The sequence below is a fragment of the Harpia harpyja genome, chromosome 11 (genome assembly GCF_026419915.1).
Source record: "Harpia harpyja isolate bHarHar1 chromosome 11, bHarHar1 primary haplotype, whole genome shotgun sequence".
NCBI lineage: Eukaryota > Metazoa > Chordata > Aves > Accipitriformes > Accipitridae > Harpia > Harpia harpyja.
In genome coordinates this window covers 11,454,932-11,476,154 of record NC_068950.1, presented here as the reverse complement: position 1 = coordinate 11,476,154, position 21,223 = coordinate 11,454,932, and the positions used below count along the sequence as shown (strand labels likewise).

General features: G+C 39.2%; 1 protein-coding gene across 1 annotated transcript in view; it reads left to right on the top strand.

Annotated features, from left to right (window-relative positions):
* Positions 1-21,223, top strand: part of RABGAP1L (RAB GTPase activating protein 1 like) — a 265,155-nt gene that overhangs the window by 169,238 nt on the left and 74,694 nt on the right. The window contains 1 exon segment of the mRNA XM_052801837.1: positions 4,000-4,041. Coding sequence (XP_052657797.1) covers positions 4,000-4,041 — 42 coding nt within the window.

The following is a 21,223-nucleotide window of genomic DNA, read 5'->3' as shown; positions in this document are numbered from 1 at the left end:
CATTTATTTTAAGCCAGTCTTAATTTCAGTGCACATGCATCATTTGAAGTGTTTTGGTTTTACAGTCTCATGAGATACAGTTTCACTGTTTTGCCCATGAGAATGTCACCCACAATCTCTGTCAGAAATCACGGTCTTTTGGCATATAATTCAAATAAGCAGATGTTTCTATGAAGCGCAATCACTAGATGGTGAGTGTTCATCCCAGCACTATCATCCCAGTAGGTACGAAGGGTTCTTCTGCAAAACTATGCTCGCTCTTCTTGAGTAAGTGCTGTCTATGGAAGTCTTTGTAAAACAGAGAACAGTCAGCATGGCAGTCAGCAGGAGCTGTAAGGAGGCCGTAAGATGGCACAAACTCTAACATTTTCCGTTTCCTGACACTTATCCTACCATCTTGACTGCAGAATAGTCAAGAGCTGTCTGCTTTGAGATGGGCTTGTTCCTTCTCCAGAACTCCTGAGCTTAATGAGATCTTTTAAAATGTTGTAGACCTCTGCAGAAGCTTGAGGGTTCTTAACACCTGTTGGAAGAAAGAAGATACTGTGCAAATGCTTAACTAGGCAGATAAGCCAGGCTTTCATAGAAACTGCTGGCCTTCTGCAAAAGGCTAGTTAAAAGCTCCTTGGAGGAGGATATCCACATGCCTCATTTCTGGGATCTTTGCCTGTGGGCTTAAGGTCTGTGAGCTGTGCAGGCTGCACACTCCTCCTTCATTTACTCACTAGCAGCAAAGCCTTGCAGGTTGTAAAACAAGAGAATGGCCGCATAATTGAGAAGTGATACACCCCTAATCGTTCCTGTGCTCGTATAACAGTTCTTGTTTAGTAAGTGTATATGTTTTTACTTTTGACTGTTGTATATTAAAAAACCCAAGTGTTCAGGTAATTATGAACAACTTTCACATTTGCAAATTTTTTAAATATTAAGATGAGATCTACATGATATTAAAGCATTTATTTCCAAATGCCTAGTTAAACATATGACCTTTGGTTTTAAAAAGTAATTATCCAAAGCTTATTTAATAGGGACTCCATTCTCTTCCCCCCCTGTGGATGATTTGTATGTACTTTCATGTTTCCATTATAAAATTGCTGGAGGGATATTGCTAGCAATGATTTATATGTCTGGTGCGCACTGGTATTTTTGGTCCTTCTTCTAAAATAGATGGAGAAGTTTATACTGAATCTTATAAATCAGTGTGTGGTAAATGAAGTAGGATTTTAAATAAGAGATTGTGGAAAAATGAGCTAGGCCTTCTTTTTCATAATCATAATCATTAAACTTGGCTATGTCAGAATAGTCTTGCAGGCATTAGGAAAAAATAACTCAAGTACGTGGATCAGTGGTTATAAAATGTGTTGTTAAAATGGGTGGGTAAGGCACCACATTTGAAATCTAAAGCATCTTGTTGTAAATCCAAACATGAGTAGAAGCCTTACTGTAGATTGCCAGATGCCACCTCCAGTTCATTCAGCTGTCAAGGGGTATATTAGTCCTTCAGGTCCAGCAAGTCCAAGCTGGTCAGCATGAAACTGCAGCAATTGATGCCTCAGGTCTAAAATACTGCCTTGATTTTGGAGTTACCTCTCCCTTTGAGGAAAAAGGAAGGTACGCACTGTTTTCTGTTGCCAGGAGTAGTGGAGTGCCGCTCAGGACAGCTGTATATGAAGGTTTTAAGTCCCTTTGGTGTTCTGATTTTAAGGTGCTTGTGCATTGAAGAGGTTATCTCAAGTAATGTGAGGGAGTCTGTGAGCTGCCCCTTGCCCAGTGGGGCTGGATAAAGAGCTGGGGATTCTCAAGGCAGGAGGAAACCTATTTCTGCTGCATTTGCCGTCCATGTGAAAAGTGATCGTATTACAGGAATACCAGGAGAGAGTTTGGTAAGTTTGAATTCAGGAAGAGTGTGAGTTTCAGGCAGATCAAAAAGAAATTATTTAGAAAATAAATGAAAACTGGTTTGGTTTTCTTCGGGTTTGGTTTTTTTTTTTCGGTAGTGCCAGAAAATACACAGGACACTAATTCCTCAGTAATCTAACAATTAGACATAATACTCCTACTCAGAAAATATCAAAACCTGATCTATCAGTTAAGAAGAAAACACAATGTTTGTGATGGCTTGTCGTTACGCCTCTCATTTATAAATTGGATGTTCCTATCAAATGCTTTCTGTTAGGAAATAAAAATTGTTAATGTCATGACTGTATGGAATGAACTGGTGACTTCAGATTGATATTTGGAATAAAACTGGGAGTACTGTGAGCTTATTTTACTGCTGCTGGTGCTCTAGTACTATCAGTGTCATGACTGAAATTCACAGCCAGACATTTTTTCTATTAAAAAGAAGAATAAGAAGCAAAATAACTGTTGTACTTGAAATACCTGTTATCCCATTGGAAGAAGGGTTTCCTATTCATGAAGCAAGGTTCAGTCCTGCTACAATTGTGACCTCTAGTGGAAAAAGTCAGTTTGTTATCATAATGATTATGCATTGAATTGCAATGTAATTCACAGTGTTGCAATATTCACTATGTCTAATGTTGAAGCATTTCCAAGACTCATTAATGGTACAATCCCTTCAAGGCACCATACTATCCATGTAAAAAAATGCAATTTCTTCTCAAGAATGTCTCTGAAAAGTCTCTGCAGATTTTTATAAAAGCTAATTTTTTATAGAAATATGGTCTCAGGCTTTCAGGAAGAAGCTTGGAAAAATAGTTGCAGATGCAGAAGTTTCTTGGGGAAGGTTCCTTTATAAAAAGTCCTGTTGTTATCCAACAGCAGTATGTATTGCAGTGACAGTATTACTTGCGTGCAAATCTGTTGAGACGTTTTTAGATATCAGCTCTAAAAGACATTATAAGAAAAGATTTATCATGCCATTAAACAAGCAGGCAAGCAGAGTTGTAAAACAGAATCTAGGAAAACAGTCTGAACACACAGTACATAGTACAGCAAATGAGAATTGCATATGGTATTTTTCATATTTAGATTAATACATAGCTATTTATAATTTTAAATAATCAAGATATGTAGGCTACAGGCAGGAGAGTCTCTTCCATCAGCAGAGGCAATGTGTGCCCTGCCAGCAAGGCTCTCATCTTGTGTCCTCTGCCCTGAGCTGCCCCTGGCTAGTTTTCCAGGCAGGACCCCAAGAGTAGTTTCAGTTAGGCCACTCCAAAGCAGCCTCATTCAGGGTATCTGTTCCCCTTCCCTCGGCAAAATCTTAAGGTCTTGATTGACAAAATAAAAAGAAGTTGAATAAAAGCAGAGGAGTGGTGTTTCATATTTTTATATAAAACATAAGTGGAAATGTAGCCTTTTTCACCCCTCTATAGTCAGTCAATGGAGTAGTTTTTACTTTCTTTGATTTTTAAATAATCAGACATTGTCATTGTATTATTCACTGAATGGATTTTTGTACACTTGTATTTCCAGCTTTTGCAAACCAGAAAGCAGACTATTTGATACAGACATCAATTTGCTTACCTATGAAATAGCTTTGATTTTTGGCTGATAACAGAAAAAAGGTGTATTTTGTTCTTGGGGGGGGGGGTATTTTGGTTTTTTTACAGTTTGAGCATGAAAGATTGTACATGATTAATCATAGCTAATCTCAGTTACTTGGCAAAATTCCTATCAACTAGAATATTTATTACATTTTCTTGATGCCCTGCTTGTTACAGTATTCTGCACTGTTCAAGAAAACCAGCATTGACAGGTACTGAAATGATGGAGGGATATCTTGTTACATCTGTAGCAGCTGACGAATTGAACAGTGAGATTCCAAAAGCTCCAAAGAGCCGTCATCTTCCCCAGCTGGGAGTTTGGAAACTGTGCCTTGGGGCTTTAATGATGAACTTTGAAGTGTAGCAGGGACAAGGGAAGCATTCCCTAGAGATTTGCAGCATCTAGTTACGATGCTACGTAATGATAAGTAATAGGGAAGAGAGACCTGTATGCTGGGACTGATTGAAGTCTTTTTCTTATTATTTTCAGGGTATGAACATAATCTTCCATGTAGCCTTGGCTCTCTTAAAGGTAAGTTGTTGATTAGAAGGGTTTGGGTTTTTTTATTTTATTAAACTGTATGGAATATTTTCTTAGCTTAATGTGTCATGTCTGAGGGAACAATAATAGTGGGACTTCTGGAGGAGGGAACAGAGGAGAAATATCATCCATTTGGGTAGAGATGTCTTCAAAATTGTACTTATGGTAGTTCTGTTTTTATTAAACTTAATTGTGTCATAAAGTTCCTGGAACAAGGAGTACAGTCTAAGGATTTAAATGTCTTGTGTGTATACTATTAAGAAAACAATTCTGATTCACAGCATATTTATTTTGTGACTGGGTTCTTTCATATAACTATTCAAGAAACATGATGTGATTGAGTATTATTTGGTATCAGATATATTTGTAATGTCAAAAGAGGAATGGAAGTCTTTTATAATATGGGGAACTTCTACCTTTGGCTTGGACACAGAATTTACCTGAACAAACAAAAAGGTAAACCTCTAGGTAAAGCATTGGCCTTTTTGATGCCAGTGAGATAGCTCAGAGCTAACTTACATTGCCCTTCACAAGTTGGCACTAGTTCAAATCCAGTCCATGTGCAGGCACATGGTGTGGAATTTGTAATGCCACCTTTTAATTCAAATGATATTCCCATAAAATAATTTTGGCTAAAGCTCAGGGTAGAACAGCCTGTCACTCCTAACACAACAACCCCATAACAGGGACACAGACTCATATCATTTGGCTGTTGCTAGTCTTCCAGTGTATTTTCCTTGTCATTTACCTAGAAAGGGCAAACAGGTACAAGTTGGAGTTACTCAGTGAAGAGTAATTCTCGGAGATGCAAATTCTGTGGCACAAAGTCCTACAGCAAAAGTGCTCCACACCAGGAACCTATATATGCTGCTGCTGTGAACAGAGCAATTGGAAATTTCAAAACACATGTATTTTCACTTGAGGTTGAGTAACTTGGGTCAAGTACTGCAGTGTAGGTATGAGATAGTAGGAAGCATTATGGTAAGGAAATGTCCAAAATAACTTGTGTTTTATACTAACACAGTTAACGTGTCAAATGGTGTTGTGACTCTCTACATGAGTATATGTATCAAATGAAGTTGCCTATAAACAGGAAATTTGTTTAATGTACATTTCCAGGGAAGTGCTCCTACACAAATCTAAATTTGTATAAAGGGAGGAGGGAGTTCTGTGTTCTTTCCTTCCTGTTTTATATTTTATTTGCAACTATGGGGGCTTGTTAATTTTCTGGGTTTTAAGGCTAGTATGGATAAAGGGAAATCTAGTAGGTTATGGCACGATAGATAGTAAAACAAATTAAAGCAAGCATCCAAGCGACACCCAACAGGTCTGCTGCCATAGTAGTAGGAACAGGTTCTGGAAAGAGGTAGACATACCAGCTTATGGATCTTAAAACTGAAGAAGAAGAAAGAAAAGGAGTACTTGCACTGAGCTGAAAATGACTGGCAGGGTTTTCAGGAAAGGAGAACCTTGTTCAACTCACTTATGAAGGATGGCTTTGAGACCATGGGTATACACCCCGTGGTCTGTTTTCCTTATACTTCCTGCTGCTGCTAGTGGGAATGGTTGAACTGAGGTTAGCAGCAGAACAACTGTTTAGAAAATGTGATAGGGTTGGAAAGGACCAAAATCCTTAACTCGTGGCTGTTGTACTGCAAATAAGGAATTTTGGGGGGTTGAATGATTAACCCAATTTCTTTTAACAGAAAGTGCTTAGTCTTTTCATTTTATATGTATTCCACAACATGCTGTTTGTCCAATTGAACATTTCTCTTTGGCTGTTCCGGAAGAGGAAAATTCAAGAAAGTATTTTGTCAGTTGTCTTATAACTATTTTCTAAGTTTAAAACCAACTCTACAGCTTAATTCTGGCTTAATTCTGCTTATAGCAGTTCTTCTTTATATATATATATATATATATATATATATATGCAATATTCTGTATCTGCCTGTTCTGGGAGTAATAGGTCTAAATGGTAAGGGAGGTGTTATCCTGAGAAAGTATTTCTATATTGCAGCCAAAAACAAGTACAAAGGAAATACAGGTAAGTAAGATAAGATTCTAAGTCAGAAACCAAGACGGAGCTGGTGATTATATACAATTGAATTAGCATACGATTTGCTTTCAGCAGGAATTGCTGTTCTGTTAGGGAAGAAAAAAATTTTGTACACTGAGACCTGAAGTAATTATTTTCTATTCAAATGTGTTCATAATCTCTCCTAATCATTAGAAACAAAGTGGTTTAGCATACCAGTCTTTTTAAGTTACAGAAACTGAATGTGCATGCTGCAGAATAACCACTTAAAAAACTGTGTTTCTAAGGTCTTGTTTCTTTCTGATTCCGAAGCGAATGAAAACAACTCCTAAGGATTTGTTCTTTGTTAAAACAGAGTGATAATTCTGTCATCTGAAATCTGGATTATTTTTAATTTGGACGAGGGAATCTTTCATCAGTGGAATATCAGAGTCTTTACTGTGCAAATGCCATTTTCCTCACTTCCTTGTGAAGTGTGTGCCTCACAATCCCTCATGAAATAGCAAGAGAATAGAAGCTTTTATCTTGAACTCCCGTTTACTCGATGCAGTTTCTCACTGTTACAACCAGCTGCTAGTATTCAAAGTGAATGCTTGTTAGTTTTGAAATGACAGTACTACTTCTGTGACCAATTACCCGAGACATCTTGATGCAGTAATCTTTGGAAAATAAACATCTATTTAAGACATGAGGGGAATCCTTTCCCTTTCCTTCTCCCACATTCTGAGTACGTTTGTAGCAATGAACAGCTATAGGATTAAAGCTCTTTAGCTATGAAGGCTGTAATTTGTAATAGGGCATTAATCTGATTTCTTATCAAAGGAAAAGCACAGTCTTTTTTTCTGTCGCATCCAAATGTTATGCTTTCTAAAGCATGTCAGTGCTTTTCGTGTACTCCCCAGTATGCTCATCTGTCAGGCCCTCCAGCTGGTGGCACTATTTTACAATTTGACATTAATCATTTAGTTACGTCATGTAGAGACTGCACCTGAATTAACATTTAGTAAGCCAAGCTGATAGAAAATCAAATCCGTCACCTTTCATTTTCTGAGCAGCAGAAAATACAGTGAAGTGCTGGGGTGTGAAAAGAACCTCAGTGTTGAAAAAGGCAGCGTAGAAAACTGTGGTTTAGGACAACTCAACAAACAGCATTGATAGTTTCATTTTGAAATTCCCAATTAAGACCATTAATTGAGAATGACAGAGGGAAATGTATCATGCTAGTGCCAGCATACTTTCCAATCCCTTTTGTCATCAACTAGTTAGTTTCATTGTTGGAAATTACAAAGTAAACATTAAAATCTTCACATATGCTAAGAAAAAAAAATCAGTAATAAGCTTTCTTTCATATTTAGTATTTCAGTACTTATTTCCTTAATCTTCTGTTTCTGATCTTGCTACCTTAGCAAAAACAGCTAAATGCATGCTTTATTTTAGAATTAGCAAACTGAGGCAAGTATAAAATATGTGATTGTGAAGAAATCAGGCTCTAGATTAACTACTGTTGCAGTTGCTAACTACTGAAAAGGCAGGGAGGAGTACACAGTAACTGGAAATGTGAGAATGAACCATGGGGTTTTAAAGTAGGTCCATATCCAGACTTTCTTTTTGAGGGTTCATCTACTCATGGAGTGTGATTCATAACAATACTTAAGGTCAATACTTAGGTTGTTGAGCTTTCATCTGGGTGACTGTTAAAAACGTGTTGCTTAATACCAGAGGAAAGTCATAGTTTTGATCAGGAAGGTGTATAATAGTCAAATTGAAATGGGTAGAAAACAGCGAGAAACAATAATATATTTGTTACTGCTTGTGTTTCCCAGCCAGTGCATTATTATCTTACAGAGACTTACTTCAGTACATATATTATCTTAAAAACAGTACTTTTATATATCATTCCTTGAACTGAGGCAAATGTGAGCAGGATTTCTAATGGTGCTTATGAGTTCTTACACTCCTCACTGCATGTGATCAAGTGATAACTGTGTATTACACAAACAAGACAGTTGGATTTCTTGGCTATTTCTGTTGCCACCTTTCAGTCTCAATGCTTTTGTCAGTCTGTGCCCAACAGATTAGGGAGAAGAATACCAGTTATAGTGGCAGGGACAGCAGATGATGTTATTAATTCAAGTAGTTGATGGAGAGGCTCCCTAGATTAAACTAAAAAGTGTCAAAATTACCTTGGATATGGAGGGTTATTTATTATCTTTATATCATTCTGTGTCTGGATTGAAAAGGACCTCCTGGGCAAAAGAAATGCTTCTCTGCTGTATTATGCCATGATGTGGCATGGCATCCATTTCATAAACTAGTAACAGTGGCAATATTGCTGGTGGAAGGCCATTTCCCTTATTCCAGTTTAAATTTATTACTGATCATTTTACACTCCTCTGCTCTTACATCAGCATCATCCTTTATCTTAAATAGTCCCCTTCCAGCGACACTCATGCTAGTGTTTATCACCTCTATAGATACCATTAATATTGTCTACTAAATAAATCAGTAATATTCGGAGTGTTCTTGAACTCTAGAGCATCTTGGTAGTTCTCTTCTGCATCTCCCCAGTTCTGTATTAATCTTCTTAGAGGTGAATGACTGGATCTTTAAGAGAGGTCACACTGTGTTTTCTGTATTAATGTTGTATTTCATTATTTCTAAAAAATCTAATTTATCTGATAACTGTGACGATTGTATTGTTCTCTTATGTCTGTATGAAATAGTATTCATGACTCACCAGAGGGTTCCACAAACACTATTTCACCGCCTTAGATGTGGATTTGTGTAAGAGCAGAAATTTTGAATAAAATTAATCCTGTACTTATCTATACATTTACATTTCACTTCTTAATGAACATACAGTGAATTGTAGGTTTTCTTTTTTCACTTTCAAGACATTGTCTTCTTTGGATAGACATCTGACCTAACCTGTCTCAGATTTCGTCCATCATTTGTCTCCTGCATTACCACTTCCACCAACCCAGAAGTTTAAAATCAGATCTGAAATTTTGTTCTGTGTTAAAGGCATAGCTCAAAAACTTACACTCATGAGAAGTGGACATACCCAAAGATAGCCAAAGCTATCCATCTTTGCGCACCTTAGATCCTGCTGTTCATCAGTAAGTTGTATCTATTCCTTCAGGGAGCTGTGTTGTTTGCAGTGTTAACCGAAGTGACTGGTGTGACATCCCATAAGATTATGCCTCCCTTTATCACCTGCTTCTGAAATTATCATTTGCCACTATCTAGCCCGGGGCATTAGTGTTTAAAAACCAGTGTAGTCTTTTAAGAAAACAAACAAGGAAAAAGCCAGAGGGTTCAAGTCATAACAGCAAGTAATGAAATAAACTTTATCAGTCAGATGAAAGCAAGCAGTATATGAGGAACAGTTGAGCAACCAAATTCTTCCATGTCTTACTGAAATAAGATACTGATATTTTGTATAATCTTACTGGCTAAACTTCTGAGGATGTCAGTGAAGACTGGATAGGTACTTATTTCAGGTAGAACTTGCATATTGTCAACACAGATAATTAAAAAATGTGAATTGTCTTTCAGTTGGCAATGAAATTGTGACAACTGTTGTAACTTTTTGAGAGGTATCACATGAAATGTGCACTGGGTGTGTAGGTAACGGGGCTTAGGCTTTGTATCCAAGAGATAAAACAGCTATTTCATTCTCTTTCTGCATACAAATGCTCTTACTTTGCATTTGCAATGGCTTGAGGAGCCTGAACTGATTTTTAAATCAACACTGCTTTAAGCCAGAGGTTGGATGAAGTGAGATACAGGGTTCCTTTCCAACCTAAACTGGTTTTGATTCTAGGTGATCTGGTTTAGTGCACTCTGTTAGTGCATTAAGTCTTCAAAAGGCTCTTTTCAAGATAAAAGAGAAGTGTCCACATTAGAATCTAAGGCAAAATAGATGTTCTTTATACCAGGTTTTTTTATAGCTTCTTTATGTAGCTGATACTAGAATAAGAGCTGAGGCTTCTGATAGAGAAGAGAATCCTAACTCTTGGGTGCTAGAGATCAGAACCAACTGTTCTGTTTTCAAGGTCTTCTCCATTAGGCAGAGGACAAGAAATTCAGTTTTTAAGAGGCTCTCAGATCACTGTTTTTATATTTCTAGTTCCTAAATTGAGGATGTCCTTAAACTGTAGGTTTTGCTGGGCTGAAGAATTCCTCCCCCAGACCCACTTCCCCTACCCCAAAAAACAGTATTTGATGACTTGGTGGTTATCTCTTTAGAAGGAGAAATCTGTGCCTGAAAATGTCGAGAATCATTCAACTTCCAGACTACTGATTTTCCAGCCTTAATATAATCAATTTTCTTTTTTTAAATGTCTACATTTTTCTGCATGCTAAAAATCTATCCTGTCCTGACTACTTACTACTTAGCCCATTTGATCTCCTCCTCACACCTAAAATCAGTTAAATTTCTACTAGGTGAATGTTCACCATAAATATTCAATTTTGAGGGAGGAGACATGTTCTCTCTTTGAAGGAATAGAAGACTGAAAGCAGAGAAAGTGACATAGAATTTGTTGGACTGCATTTCTTTAGCAGCGCTGAACACTGATTTATATATTGACAACACCTCCCCATTATATTCTCTGTAATTTTTAGATGTTGGAAACTGAAGGTGGTGTTTTCAGCACTACATATAGTTCTGTTTGATGCTATTATTTTTTATTAATAATTAATTTTTTATTATTATTTAAATATATTGTATATGTCTTATGTACCTAGCAAATCTTGTGATTCTGTGGGAAAAATTTTTCTTAAGTATGTAATTGAAGTATATAAAACCATACAAATAGTCATTCCAGATCAGACTCGCAGGTTTATCTACCACAGTATCTTGTTGCCAACAGTGGATACATGGGAAAGACTCTTAAGAACAGGGCAATAATACTCTTTTTTTTTTTTCCTCTGGCAATTTGTGTCTTGGAGACCCTCTGAGAAAGTAGTGGTGTCTCGTGTTTAATAACTCTGTATGGATTGTTATTCCATGGGTTTGTCCAGTGACTTTTTGAACATGTGTAAACTAGTAGCCACAGAGATTTTGTCAGCTTAATTAACATTTTGTTTGCTTTGAACCTGTCACCTATGAGTTTCATGTGAGGTTCCTGGTTCCTGTGTTGGAAGGCATTTTGGACAGTTAGTAACTCTTCACTTTTTCCACACCACTCGTGATTTTGTAAGTCTACATATCCCTCATCAACTGTCTATTTTCCAGGCTTAATAATCTTATGTCTATTTTTTGTCTGCTCATTTGGAAGCCTCTGGTGAGCCTTATTCTCTCTATAAATAATTCTCTGTCTCTATTACCTCCTTTTTGAGGTGGAAGGACCAGAGTAATGGATAATATCAAAGATGAAAACACATCATGGAGTTATACTGTAGAATAATGGCGTTCTCTGTTTAGATCTCTATTCCTTTCCTATTAATTCCTGCCATTTGAAGTATTTTGGTGACCTCTGCTGTGGACTGAGCTGATATTTTCATGGAACTGTCCACAGCGACTCTTAAGATTCATTCCTGAGTAGCAATTGTCAGCTCAGAGTCTATCATTTATATATAAAATTGATACCGTTCCCCATATGCATCAATTTACATTTATCTACATTGACTTTCATTTACTGTACTATTGCCCAGTCATTCAGTCTCTTACAGTCCTTCTGCAATTCTTTACTGTAAGCCCCTGTCTTTAAAACCCTGAATAATTTAGTAGCGTTTGCAAACATTGTCACCTCATGATTCACCCTCTTTTCCAAGCCATTTAAGGATAGGCCAACCAGCATGACCCCAGAGCAGATCTCTGATGGAATCTACTGTGAAAATAAATTGTTTTATCATGTTGTCTCTAATAATGATAAAGATGTAAACTTCACTAAATACAGATTACACAGTTGTGATTAGACCTGAAGAACAGAAAGGACAAAGTAATTTCTGATAAGGTAAGAGGTGAAGCTTTTATTGTGGCCATGATGTAATTTGTATGGATTTTCAGGGCTGTTCTGGTGCAGAATTTGTCTTATCCTTTTATAGGAATTAATTTGAAAGAGAACTTCCTTTTTTGTTCTTCCAGTTTTAGAGTCTATTTAGCTTTTCAAAGTCAGTAATTTTTGCCACTAAAATGTTAAAGGCAATCCAATTTTTTTTTTTTTTACAGTTGGCATAGAAAAGAGAGATGCTATCATACATCAGCATTGATCAATTAGCAGTTGATACAGCAATTACAAAAATGGTTAGTTTATCTCAGTACTGACCTTTCAGTACTGTGCCCCATTATCGTAAAAAGTTGATATTCTTGTCAACACAAAGCGCAGGATAGGAGACAAGATGACTGGTGGTTTTGCAGGAAGGACTGGGTCAGAGAGAGGACAGAGAAGGCTGGGCTGCTCGCACAGGGAGAATGTGGGCAGGCAGGGGGTGCAGAGAGGGAGAAAGAAATATATAGTGCTCACATAGGGTCCTAATTTTAAAATTATGCAAGGTGGGCAGGTTGCCAGTTTTTACAGCAAGTTGTCATGCCTTGTTAAACATGCCAGTGAGAACACTGTTATCTGGGAACTAAACCAGTATGAACACCTAAAACTAACACGTTTGTGTTCAGGCTTTGTGCACTCTTGGCAAAATATTAAAGATAGAAGCTGCAATAGTCATGATGGCACATACGTTTTTCCCCATAGGAAACAGTACAAGAAGCACAAAGCTCTCACTTTGACTGTCATAAAATGATAGAAACCTGTCATTTTTCATGGAATCCCATGAGTCTTTCCCAAATATTTTCTCAGTTTTTATATACATATATGTGTGTGTATACATATATGGATATTTTTATGTTCTGTAGCCTTCTATATGTTCTTCTAATTTGGTATATTTTAAAGTACAGAGATTTATAAAGGACTCCCCATCAAGATCCTTGGTATCTTGCTACAGAATTCAGAAAATATAGATAATTTCTCTATATGGTTTTATTTGTTAGAGAATATTTTGCCATTAGCTACTTCTTGTGAGTTCAGTGGACCTCAGCTGTGTACGTCTGAGCAGATCTGAACTGCATCAGTACATGTGAGTAAACAGGCATTTCATGGATAGGAAGGCCAGAAACAGAATTTAACTGTACTTAAAGACCAGATAGTCTACAACATGGAAATCAAAGCACGAGTAACATGCATTTATCCTAAGACATTCTGCTTGGTGTGCAAGTTACTGCCTTTTGGGCCATTTTTAGCTTTTAAGTTGACTTCAGTCAGGCCCTTCTGAAGAATGCAGGACAGTAATCTAATGGCATGGGTAGGAGTAGTGAAGTTTACATGAGGGAAAAGTCACAATTCCTGGTCAGACACTGATAAAAATAAGATGTAGTGTTCATGAGGATGTAGAAGTATTTAAGAATGGCAGGGAGTGTAAAAAGTCTCAAACTGCAAATCTGAATGATGGTTCACTCTTATGCTGTGTGAAAGGACTTCCTGAAAAACATGGAGCATTGGATTTCACCTGATAATTAAGGGGGGTTTTGTCAAGCTTTGGAATTTTTTGGATTCTAGAGACCTGTTCTTAAACAAGAAATCCAGGCCTAATGTAAAAATCATAATGATGGTAGTAGACCACATTTCTGGGGAAGCTAATCCTGTGGTTAATTTTCCTCATTCCTAAAAATTTGCACCATATTTATAACCTGAATTCATCTGGTTTTAGCTTCTAACTATTGGATCCTATTATAACTTTCTAGAATTAAAGACTTTATTTAATAATCACTTCATTCCATTTTTCATAAGCCCAGACCTTACCCTAAATGAACGAAACCTGCATTTCTATAAGGATGAGAGTCAGCTATTAGCTTATTATAGTCTGATTTATGCAAGGAAGAATTTAAGGCTTTTTACACGGACAGTGCTTTGAATTATCTGTCCTCTTGCCTGTTTTGCCCACAAGTCACCAGCGTCTCTGCCCATTCACCTCTGTGCTTCTAGTCAGTTCTGTAACTTGCTTCCCAATACATGCAGTGTAATGCTCTTATTTCTTCCTTTTTAATGTTTTGAGCAATGTTTTCATTCGCATATGGAAGATAGAACCTAACGTTTGTAGAATATCACATTTACCAGCGGGTGTTTAAATTAGGTGGAAACACTTTAAAAATTAAGACAACAATATGACAAGCTACTTCCTTTCCTTTAAACCCTTTCACCCTACAAACATACAGTCTGGTAAGCAGAAAATTTAACCTGTGATGGAAAACTGATTGGCATTGTGGTGTTTACCTCTACACATAATAACAAACTAGATAATCATAGAATCATAGAATCATTTTGGTTGGAAAAGACCTTCAAGATCATCCAGTCCAACCATTAACCATGCCCCCTAAACCATGTCCTGGAGTACCCTGTCCACTCGCTTTTTGAATACCTCCAGGGATGGTGACTCAACCACTTCCCTGGGCAGCCCATTCCAATGTTTGACAACCCTCTCAGTAAAAAAATTTTTCCTAATATCTAACCTAAATCTCCCTTACCGCAACTTGAGGCCATTCCCTCTCGTCCTATCTCCAGCCACCTGACGGAAGAGACCAGCACCTGTTGACGCGGAAGTCACGGACACTGCACACAACCAATATGATCAAGCAGATGCCACTTTATTGCCAAGATAGCTCGGTTTATATGTTCATTCTAGTTACTGTTCACGCATAAACAAATTAGAGATTGGTTAGCATGAGCTGTCCACGCGCCTAGTTACACCTAATGATTGGTTATATCAACACTGTACACGCGCATAAACATAAGGCATAATTGGTTGTATTAACTAAAACTTGCGAAACTTGTCTCAGTCTAATTGGTCAAGATAAGCTGCCGAATTGAGGTTCTTTGTGCCAAGTTCCCTTTATCGTGGAATGCGCACCTGTGTTCTTCTAATTGGTATCTTTCTTTTTTTGTCTTCTTGTTTATTCTGTTCAAGGCCTTCTAAAGGCGTCTGGAATGCTCTTACTACCGTTAGCTAAATATGTGTCCACAAGCAAAGCGTCCTTGAAGCCTGCTGCCTACAAAACATCCTTGGCTCATAAATTGATCAATTCTATCGAGTCTGGATTGTTCACTATGTGCCCATTACTTTCCAAGTATCCCACAAGCACCCACCTCACTACAACCCCCTTTCAGGTAGTTGTAGAGAGCGATAAGGTCTCCCCTCAGCCTCCTTTTCTCCAGGCTAAACAACCCCAGTTCTCTCAGCCGCTCCTCATAAGACTTGTGCTCCAGGCCCCTCACCAGCTTGGTTGCCCTTCTCTGGACACGCTCCAGCCCCTCCATGTCTTTCCTGTAGTGAGGGGCCCAAAACTGAACACAGTACTCGAGGTGCGGCCTCACCAGTGCCGAGTACAGGGGAACAACCACCTCCCTGTTCCTGCTGGCCACGCTGTTCCTGATACAGGCCAGGATGCCATTGGCCTTCTTGGCCACCTGGGCACACTGCTGGCTCATATTCAGCCGGCTGTCAACCAGCACCCCCAGGTCTTTCTCTGCCGGGCAGCTTTCCAGCCACTCTTCCCCAAGCCTGTAGCGCTGCATGGGGTTGCCGTGACCGAAGTGCAGGACCCGGCACTTGGCCTTGTTGAACTTCATACGATTGGCCTCAGCCCATCGATCCAGCCTGTCCAGATCCCTCTGTAGAGCCTCCCTACCCTCAAGCAGATCGACCCTGCCTCCCAACTTGGTGTCATCTGCAAACTTGCTGAGGGTGCACTCAATCCCCTCATCCAAATCATCAATAAAGATATTAAACAGAACTGGCCCCAACACCGAGCCCTGAGGAACACCACTTGTGACCCGCCGCCAACTGGATTTCACCCCATTCACCACAACCCTCTGGGCTCGGCCATCCAGCCAGTTTTTCACCCAGTGAATAGTGCACTTATCCAGGCCACGAGACGCCAGCTTCTCAAGGAGTATGCCATGAGAGACAGTGTCAAACGCCTTGCTGAAGTCAAGGAAAATAACATCCACAGCCTTTCCCTCATCCACTAGGCGGGTCACCTGGTCATAGAAGGAGATCAGGTTGGTCAAGCAGGACCTGCCTTTTGTAAACCCATGCTGACTGGGCCTGATCCCCCTCTTTTCCTGGAGTTGCCATGTGAGTGCTCTCTAGACAAACCGTTCCATAATCTTCCCCAGTACCGAGGTCAGGCTGACAGGCCTGTAGTTCCCCGGATCCTCCCTCCGACCCTTCTTATAAATGAGAGTCACATTGGCCAGAATAAACCAGAATCTCTGGAACTGCATGCGTGGGGAGTTTGGAAAGTATAGGAGAGTTCCCATTACATTCTTTACTATAATCTTAAACTGGAATGAAATATGTGTTGGTTGTGGTTTCTTTTTTCTTAAGAGAAAGAGTCGTGGCTTCTCTCGAAAAGGACTTCAGTAAATACCCCCAATCTCAGCCTAGACAGAAATGCTGTAACCTCCACCTCTTCAGAACCCTGCTCTGTGGGCTAGTCCATACAGAAGATTTTCTTCTGCAAAATTGTGTTTCACAACCTGAGATACTTAAATCAGCTTTCAGAAGACTGCCTGTATTAAATAGCTTACGTGATACTGCACAAAATTTGCAGGTGCTTTAGTTGACTTAAATCCCATATCACCAGAGGATAAATCGTTGAGGCCTCATTGTTGTCATCTGTCATCTTTGACCTATGACTTCTGCTGGTTCTGCTTTAACTGTTTTCTCACCTGCTTCGTGTGTCACTGTGAGCCAAGGTGACCTGTGTGGATGGGGCTGCTTTTGGTAATAATGTCCCATTTTAAAAAAACAAAATCTCGTCCAAGAAAGTTTATTTGTATTTGAAAGGAATCCACTATAGGTGGTATATCAGACTGAAAGCAATTCATTTCTTTTTCTAATTTTCTCTGCTTTTTGCAGTACTTATTTAGGCTTGTTCACAGTAGCTTAAAATGATTTTCATATTTTAACTACTCATGAACATGTTTATTATTTCAATTCAACGACCCCATGCTACGGTTTTTTACTTTGCATTAGTATTTTAACTAAATATGTTTTTCTTGACATGTTAGACAAATGATTTTTAGAGCTTAAATATACATTTGCAGAAGTGTTTGCCATTAATGTGAGGAGGTCTGTGGATGTAAACCACAATATTTTAAATTGCCACCTTTCTGTATGTTAGATACATATGGAATATTACTGTCTGCTCCCGTCAGAAATGTGTATTGTTCCGTTACATAGCCCATTTTGTAATTAGGCAATTCAATAATGAAGCAGCATAAAAACATACTTTCTAAAACACAGACCTACGAAATGAAGTAATACCTGCTAGGCTGTCTTTACCCAGATGGCAGAGGCACGTGGCCTGTTCCCTCCACTGGAGTGATGCGAGGCAATTTAAGGTGTGACATCATAGCATTTTCCTTACAAAATGGGCAGTTAATTTCTAGAATCGATTCAAATGCGTGTGCTGACATCATTCCCTCTCTGCCCGTCGTCTCCAGATTTAGAAATGCCTCCTGAGAACACAGTGCTGGAAATGATCATTATTTTAAATTATTTAGTTCAGTCCTGCACAGGCTATGCAAAGATGGGCTATGGCTTCTCAGAAGCTGCCTGCTGCTCTCTCCTCACCAGCAGCCCATCACGATGTCCTTGCCCCTCTCCCATTCATCATCCAGGAGGGATGAGGGTCTCCTGCCCTACCTGCCCGTCTCTGGGTTGCACCGAGTCCGTATTGGCATTATTCAGAAGCAGATCGAATACAAGTCATTATATCGGCTGGCAGGCCCGTTTCTTCCTAACCATCGAATGTTAGAAGATGCAGTTCATGTACCGTAAGCTTGGGATTCAACAGCAAAAAACCCTCACAGCTGAATTGATTTAAGGCAGACGGGGAGGGGGAGCTCAGCTGTCCAGCCGCTCACTATTGGCTTCTTATTACGGCATTCTCCCCCGAGAGGCTCTCTGCATGCTCATTCACCCCCTCCTCCTCCTCTTCCTCCCAGCCCCCTCCTTGCCTACCCCTTCATTACTGATTCACAGCGAGAGGCAGCAGCGGCAGCCGCCACGCTTGTCACGAATCAGAGATTGCAATGAGCTCATCCTTTTCTCTTTGCAGCTTCAGAACTGCCCTGGCTTTATTGCTCTTATGCTGCTGCTGTCTGCTTCCACACACATCCACAGAGACTGAGCCTTGAAAGCTCTCCGGTGCTTTTCTCCCATCTGAGCTTTCCTGCACTCATTTTCTGCCATTTTCCTGCTTTTTCGGTACATTTTTTAGATCCATGTTTTCTCTGGTTTGTTTTACAAATCTACTTTGGACTCTGGCTGAGCCAGCACAGTGGATCATATTTTTCCTTGATTCTTAGCAAAGATGCTTTTCTCTTTCTGAGAGACCGACGGGCGTTGCTGTAGGCAGCCATCCGAGCCCATTTCAAAGATCTGAGGCTGGCTCTCCTAATCTTGCACTTTTTGAAATTGCGGTTCAAAGCCTGTTCTTCTCACTCTGGATACTTACTACTTACTGCTCATGGAAGAAGGGGTACCTTGCAAAACCCCAGCTGCCAAGCTCACACCACCTGTCAAAAAGTCCCAGGACATGCATGACGAGAGAAGCAAGCTGGTGAATGAGTATGCATGTCGGGTGCTGGAACTTCTGGGAATGGGGCATCGCCTATTTGTGCCTCGACTGCTTGCGGTGAGATCATGTTTTCTTCAGATTAATTCATTGCGAATTTGCCATCTTTCCTCCCAAACCTCCTTCCCCCCCAGGAGTCTTGACACTGAAGGGAGGTGTGAGAGGTCGCTTATTTTTCGCTCTCGGTTTCTCATAATCCATCTCCTAAGGACTGAGCCTTTCTTTTTCATGTTAGCTTGGGAGCGCTGGACGCTAGTCCTGCTAATGGGGATCGGTGCCACTCCTTAACTAGCTCTGAAGGTTCACAACCCGGGCTGCATTATAAAAAAAATCTTTCCTAAAGCCATGAATGCTTTTGTTCTCAGTCCTGTAATGATTCCAAATAAGCAGCATGCCCTCTCTACTTCTAGATACTGATGGAAAGTGCATTAGTGCTCAGCATTTCAAATTTTATAGTTGTGACATCAAAGGTTAGTTTTAAACATTCATAAAAAATCAAGCTATGTGGATATATTTTGGTTTTCTGCTGTTTCTGTGTTTGATTTTGAAAAGGCAGTTGACAGTATGTAAAAAAGTTTAAAATACATGTGTAGAATTATCTGGGAAATAAATTGTCAAAGGTGTTTTTATCTGTCGTAGCAAATGATGCTGTATGTGAAATGGCCTGAAATTGGTGTGGCATGTCAGAGTACAGAGAAGTACGCTTTTATCATTTCTACTGCTGTACAAAGCAACCTCAAAACCACAAAATAGTGGCGAATCCAGAAGTCAGTACCTAGTCCTAGCTGAGTCTGCTCTCAGATATTGTAACTAAACCTGGCTGCAGGTCAGAGGTAAACTTGGTCGATGGCATTGTACAACAGAATGTCATTTTTATGTGATGCATGTGAAGAGAGTTCTTTACTGATCCCGTCCCATTTTCTAGTGGGATGGTGCCTTTCTTTTATTTCCATACCCTGTGCAGTCCTGTGCCGTAGTTATATACAGTGACCTGTCTAGTGTTTTCATCGTGCTGCTGAAACCTATCTCCGTGTTCTGCAGTACACTCACATAAATGAATGTGCTCTGTGTATTATAAGATGTTCAGTGTCAAAAAAAAAAAAAAAAAAAGGGTGGGTGGTTGAACCAGTGTGTCCCTGTGCTGTGAGATGTTAGATGGAAATAAAAAAACCCACAAAGTCTCTGATTGCTAGCAAAGTGCAGATGAATTTGGATACCTACAGTCACTTGTAGAATTGGTTATAGTGCCTGTCATGGGGACTAATAACGCATGGTTGAATCTGTTGTATGTATAAGCATTATTCCAGTTTACTTCCAAGCGTACCTAAACACTCCTCCAACCCATCCAGCTGCTTTAGCACTGATGGTCTCTTGGGCAAGGACTGCCAAATCATTCTGAATTGTTTTGTGATGAGCTCTAAGGAAAGCAGAGACAAAACCACTAAGCTCTTTTTCACTTGACTTAATCAGGCTTTGTATTCTGGCCCTCCAGATGGAGAATACCAGGAAATTTAGCATACTTCATCACCCAGGCAGCTTAGCTTTGCTGAATGACATAATATTGTTTATTAAAGAAGAAAAAAAGAGGGGGGGAAAAGGCAAAACAATACAAATAATGCTTGTGTTATTAGAGAGTCTTGACTTGTGGAGTCAATGTGATTTTCCTGTCAGGTTTTATTAGCTAAATATACCTCTTCTGACATCTATCAATTTTGACATATACTCCTTCCATAGAGGAGGAGAGACTAAGTTTCTGATAATTTTTTAAAAATGAGAAATCTCTGAGGACCAAGAATTTGTACTTTAATCAGAACTGAAGATACTTCAAAACCTCAGTGTTTCATAAAACTAAGAACTAGATTCTTTTTTATGTGCATATGCTTCTCCTGCTGTGGTTTTGGGAATAAATCCCTAGGACTGGCAGAATATGTGCCATTGTAGTGTTATGTGAGAAATATAATCTGTAACCTTTATGCCAGCTTTAGAAAAATTCAGATCACCTACTCACTGCATCAGCTAACTGCAATGATGGGCAAGTGAAACAGCACTAATTCTGAGTGGGTTTATCCCATTTGGGATGGCTCTGGGTGGATGAAGCTAGTAGATTTTGTGTTTGCACTTATCCGCATTCATCAGTATTTTATGTGGCAGGATGAACGCTACCTTTGTAAATCCGAAGCTACATATAAATACAGTGGTGAAATTTTCAGCAGAGGGATGCTACTGGGTGTACACAAGATTATTGCCATATTTATGGATGCCAACTCACTGCGCACAAAACCGAAGCTGTTTTTTTTCCATAACGCTTTTGTACCAAACCATGTTTTACAGACCGCACAGATTTTATTTAGCAAAAAATGTTTGTGACAGTATAGCTTTCACAGTAAAGAAATGGACATAAGTGATGCCAGTAAAAGGAGTCTTTTGATGTATTCTGCTATAAGTGTGTGTCAGTGTAACTGTAGCAGCGTAGCTTTACCCATCGAACTTTCCCA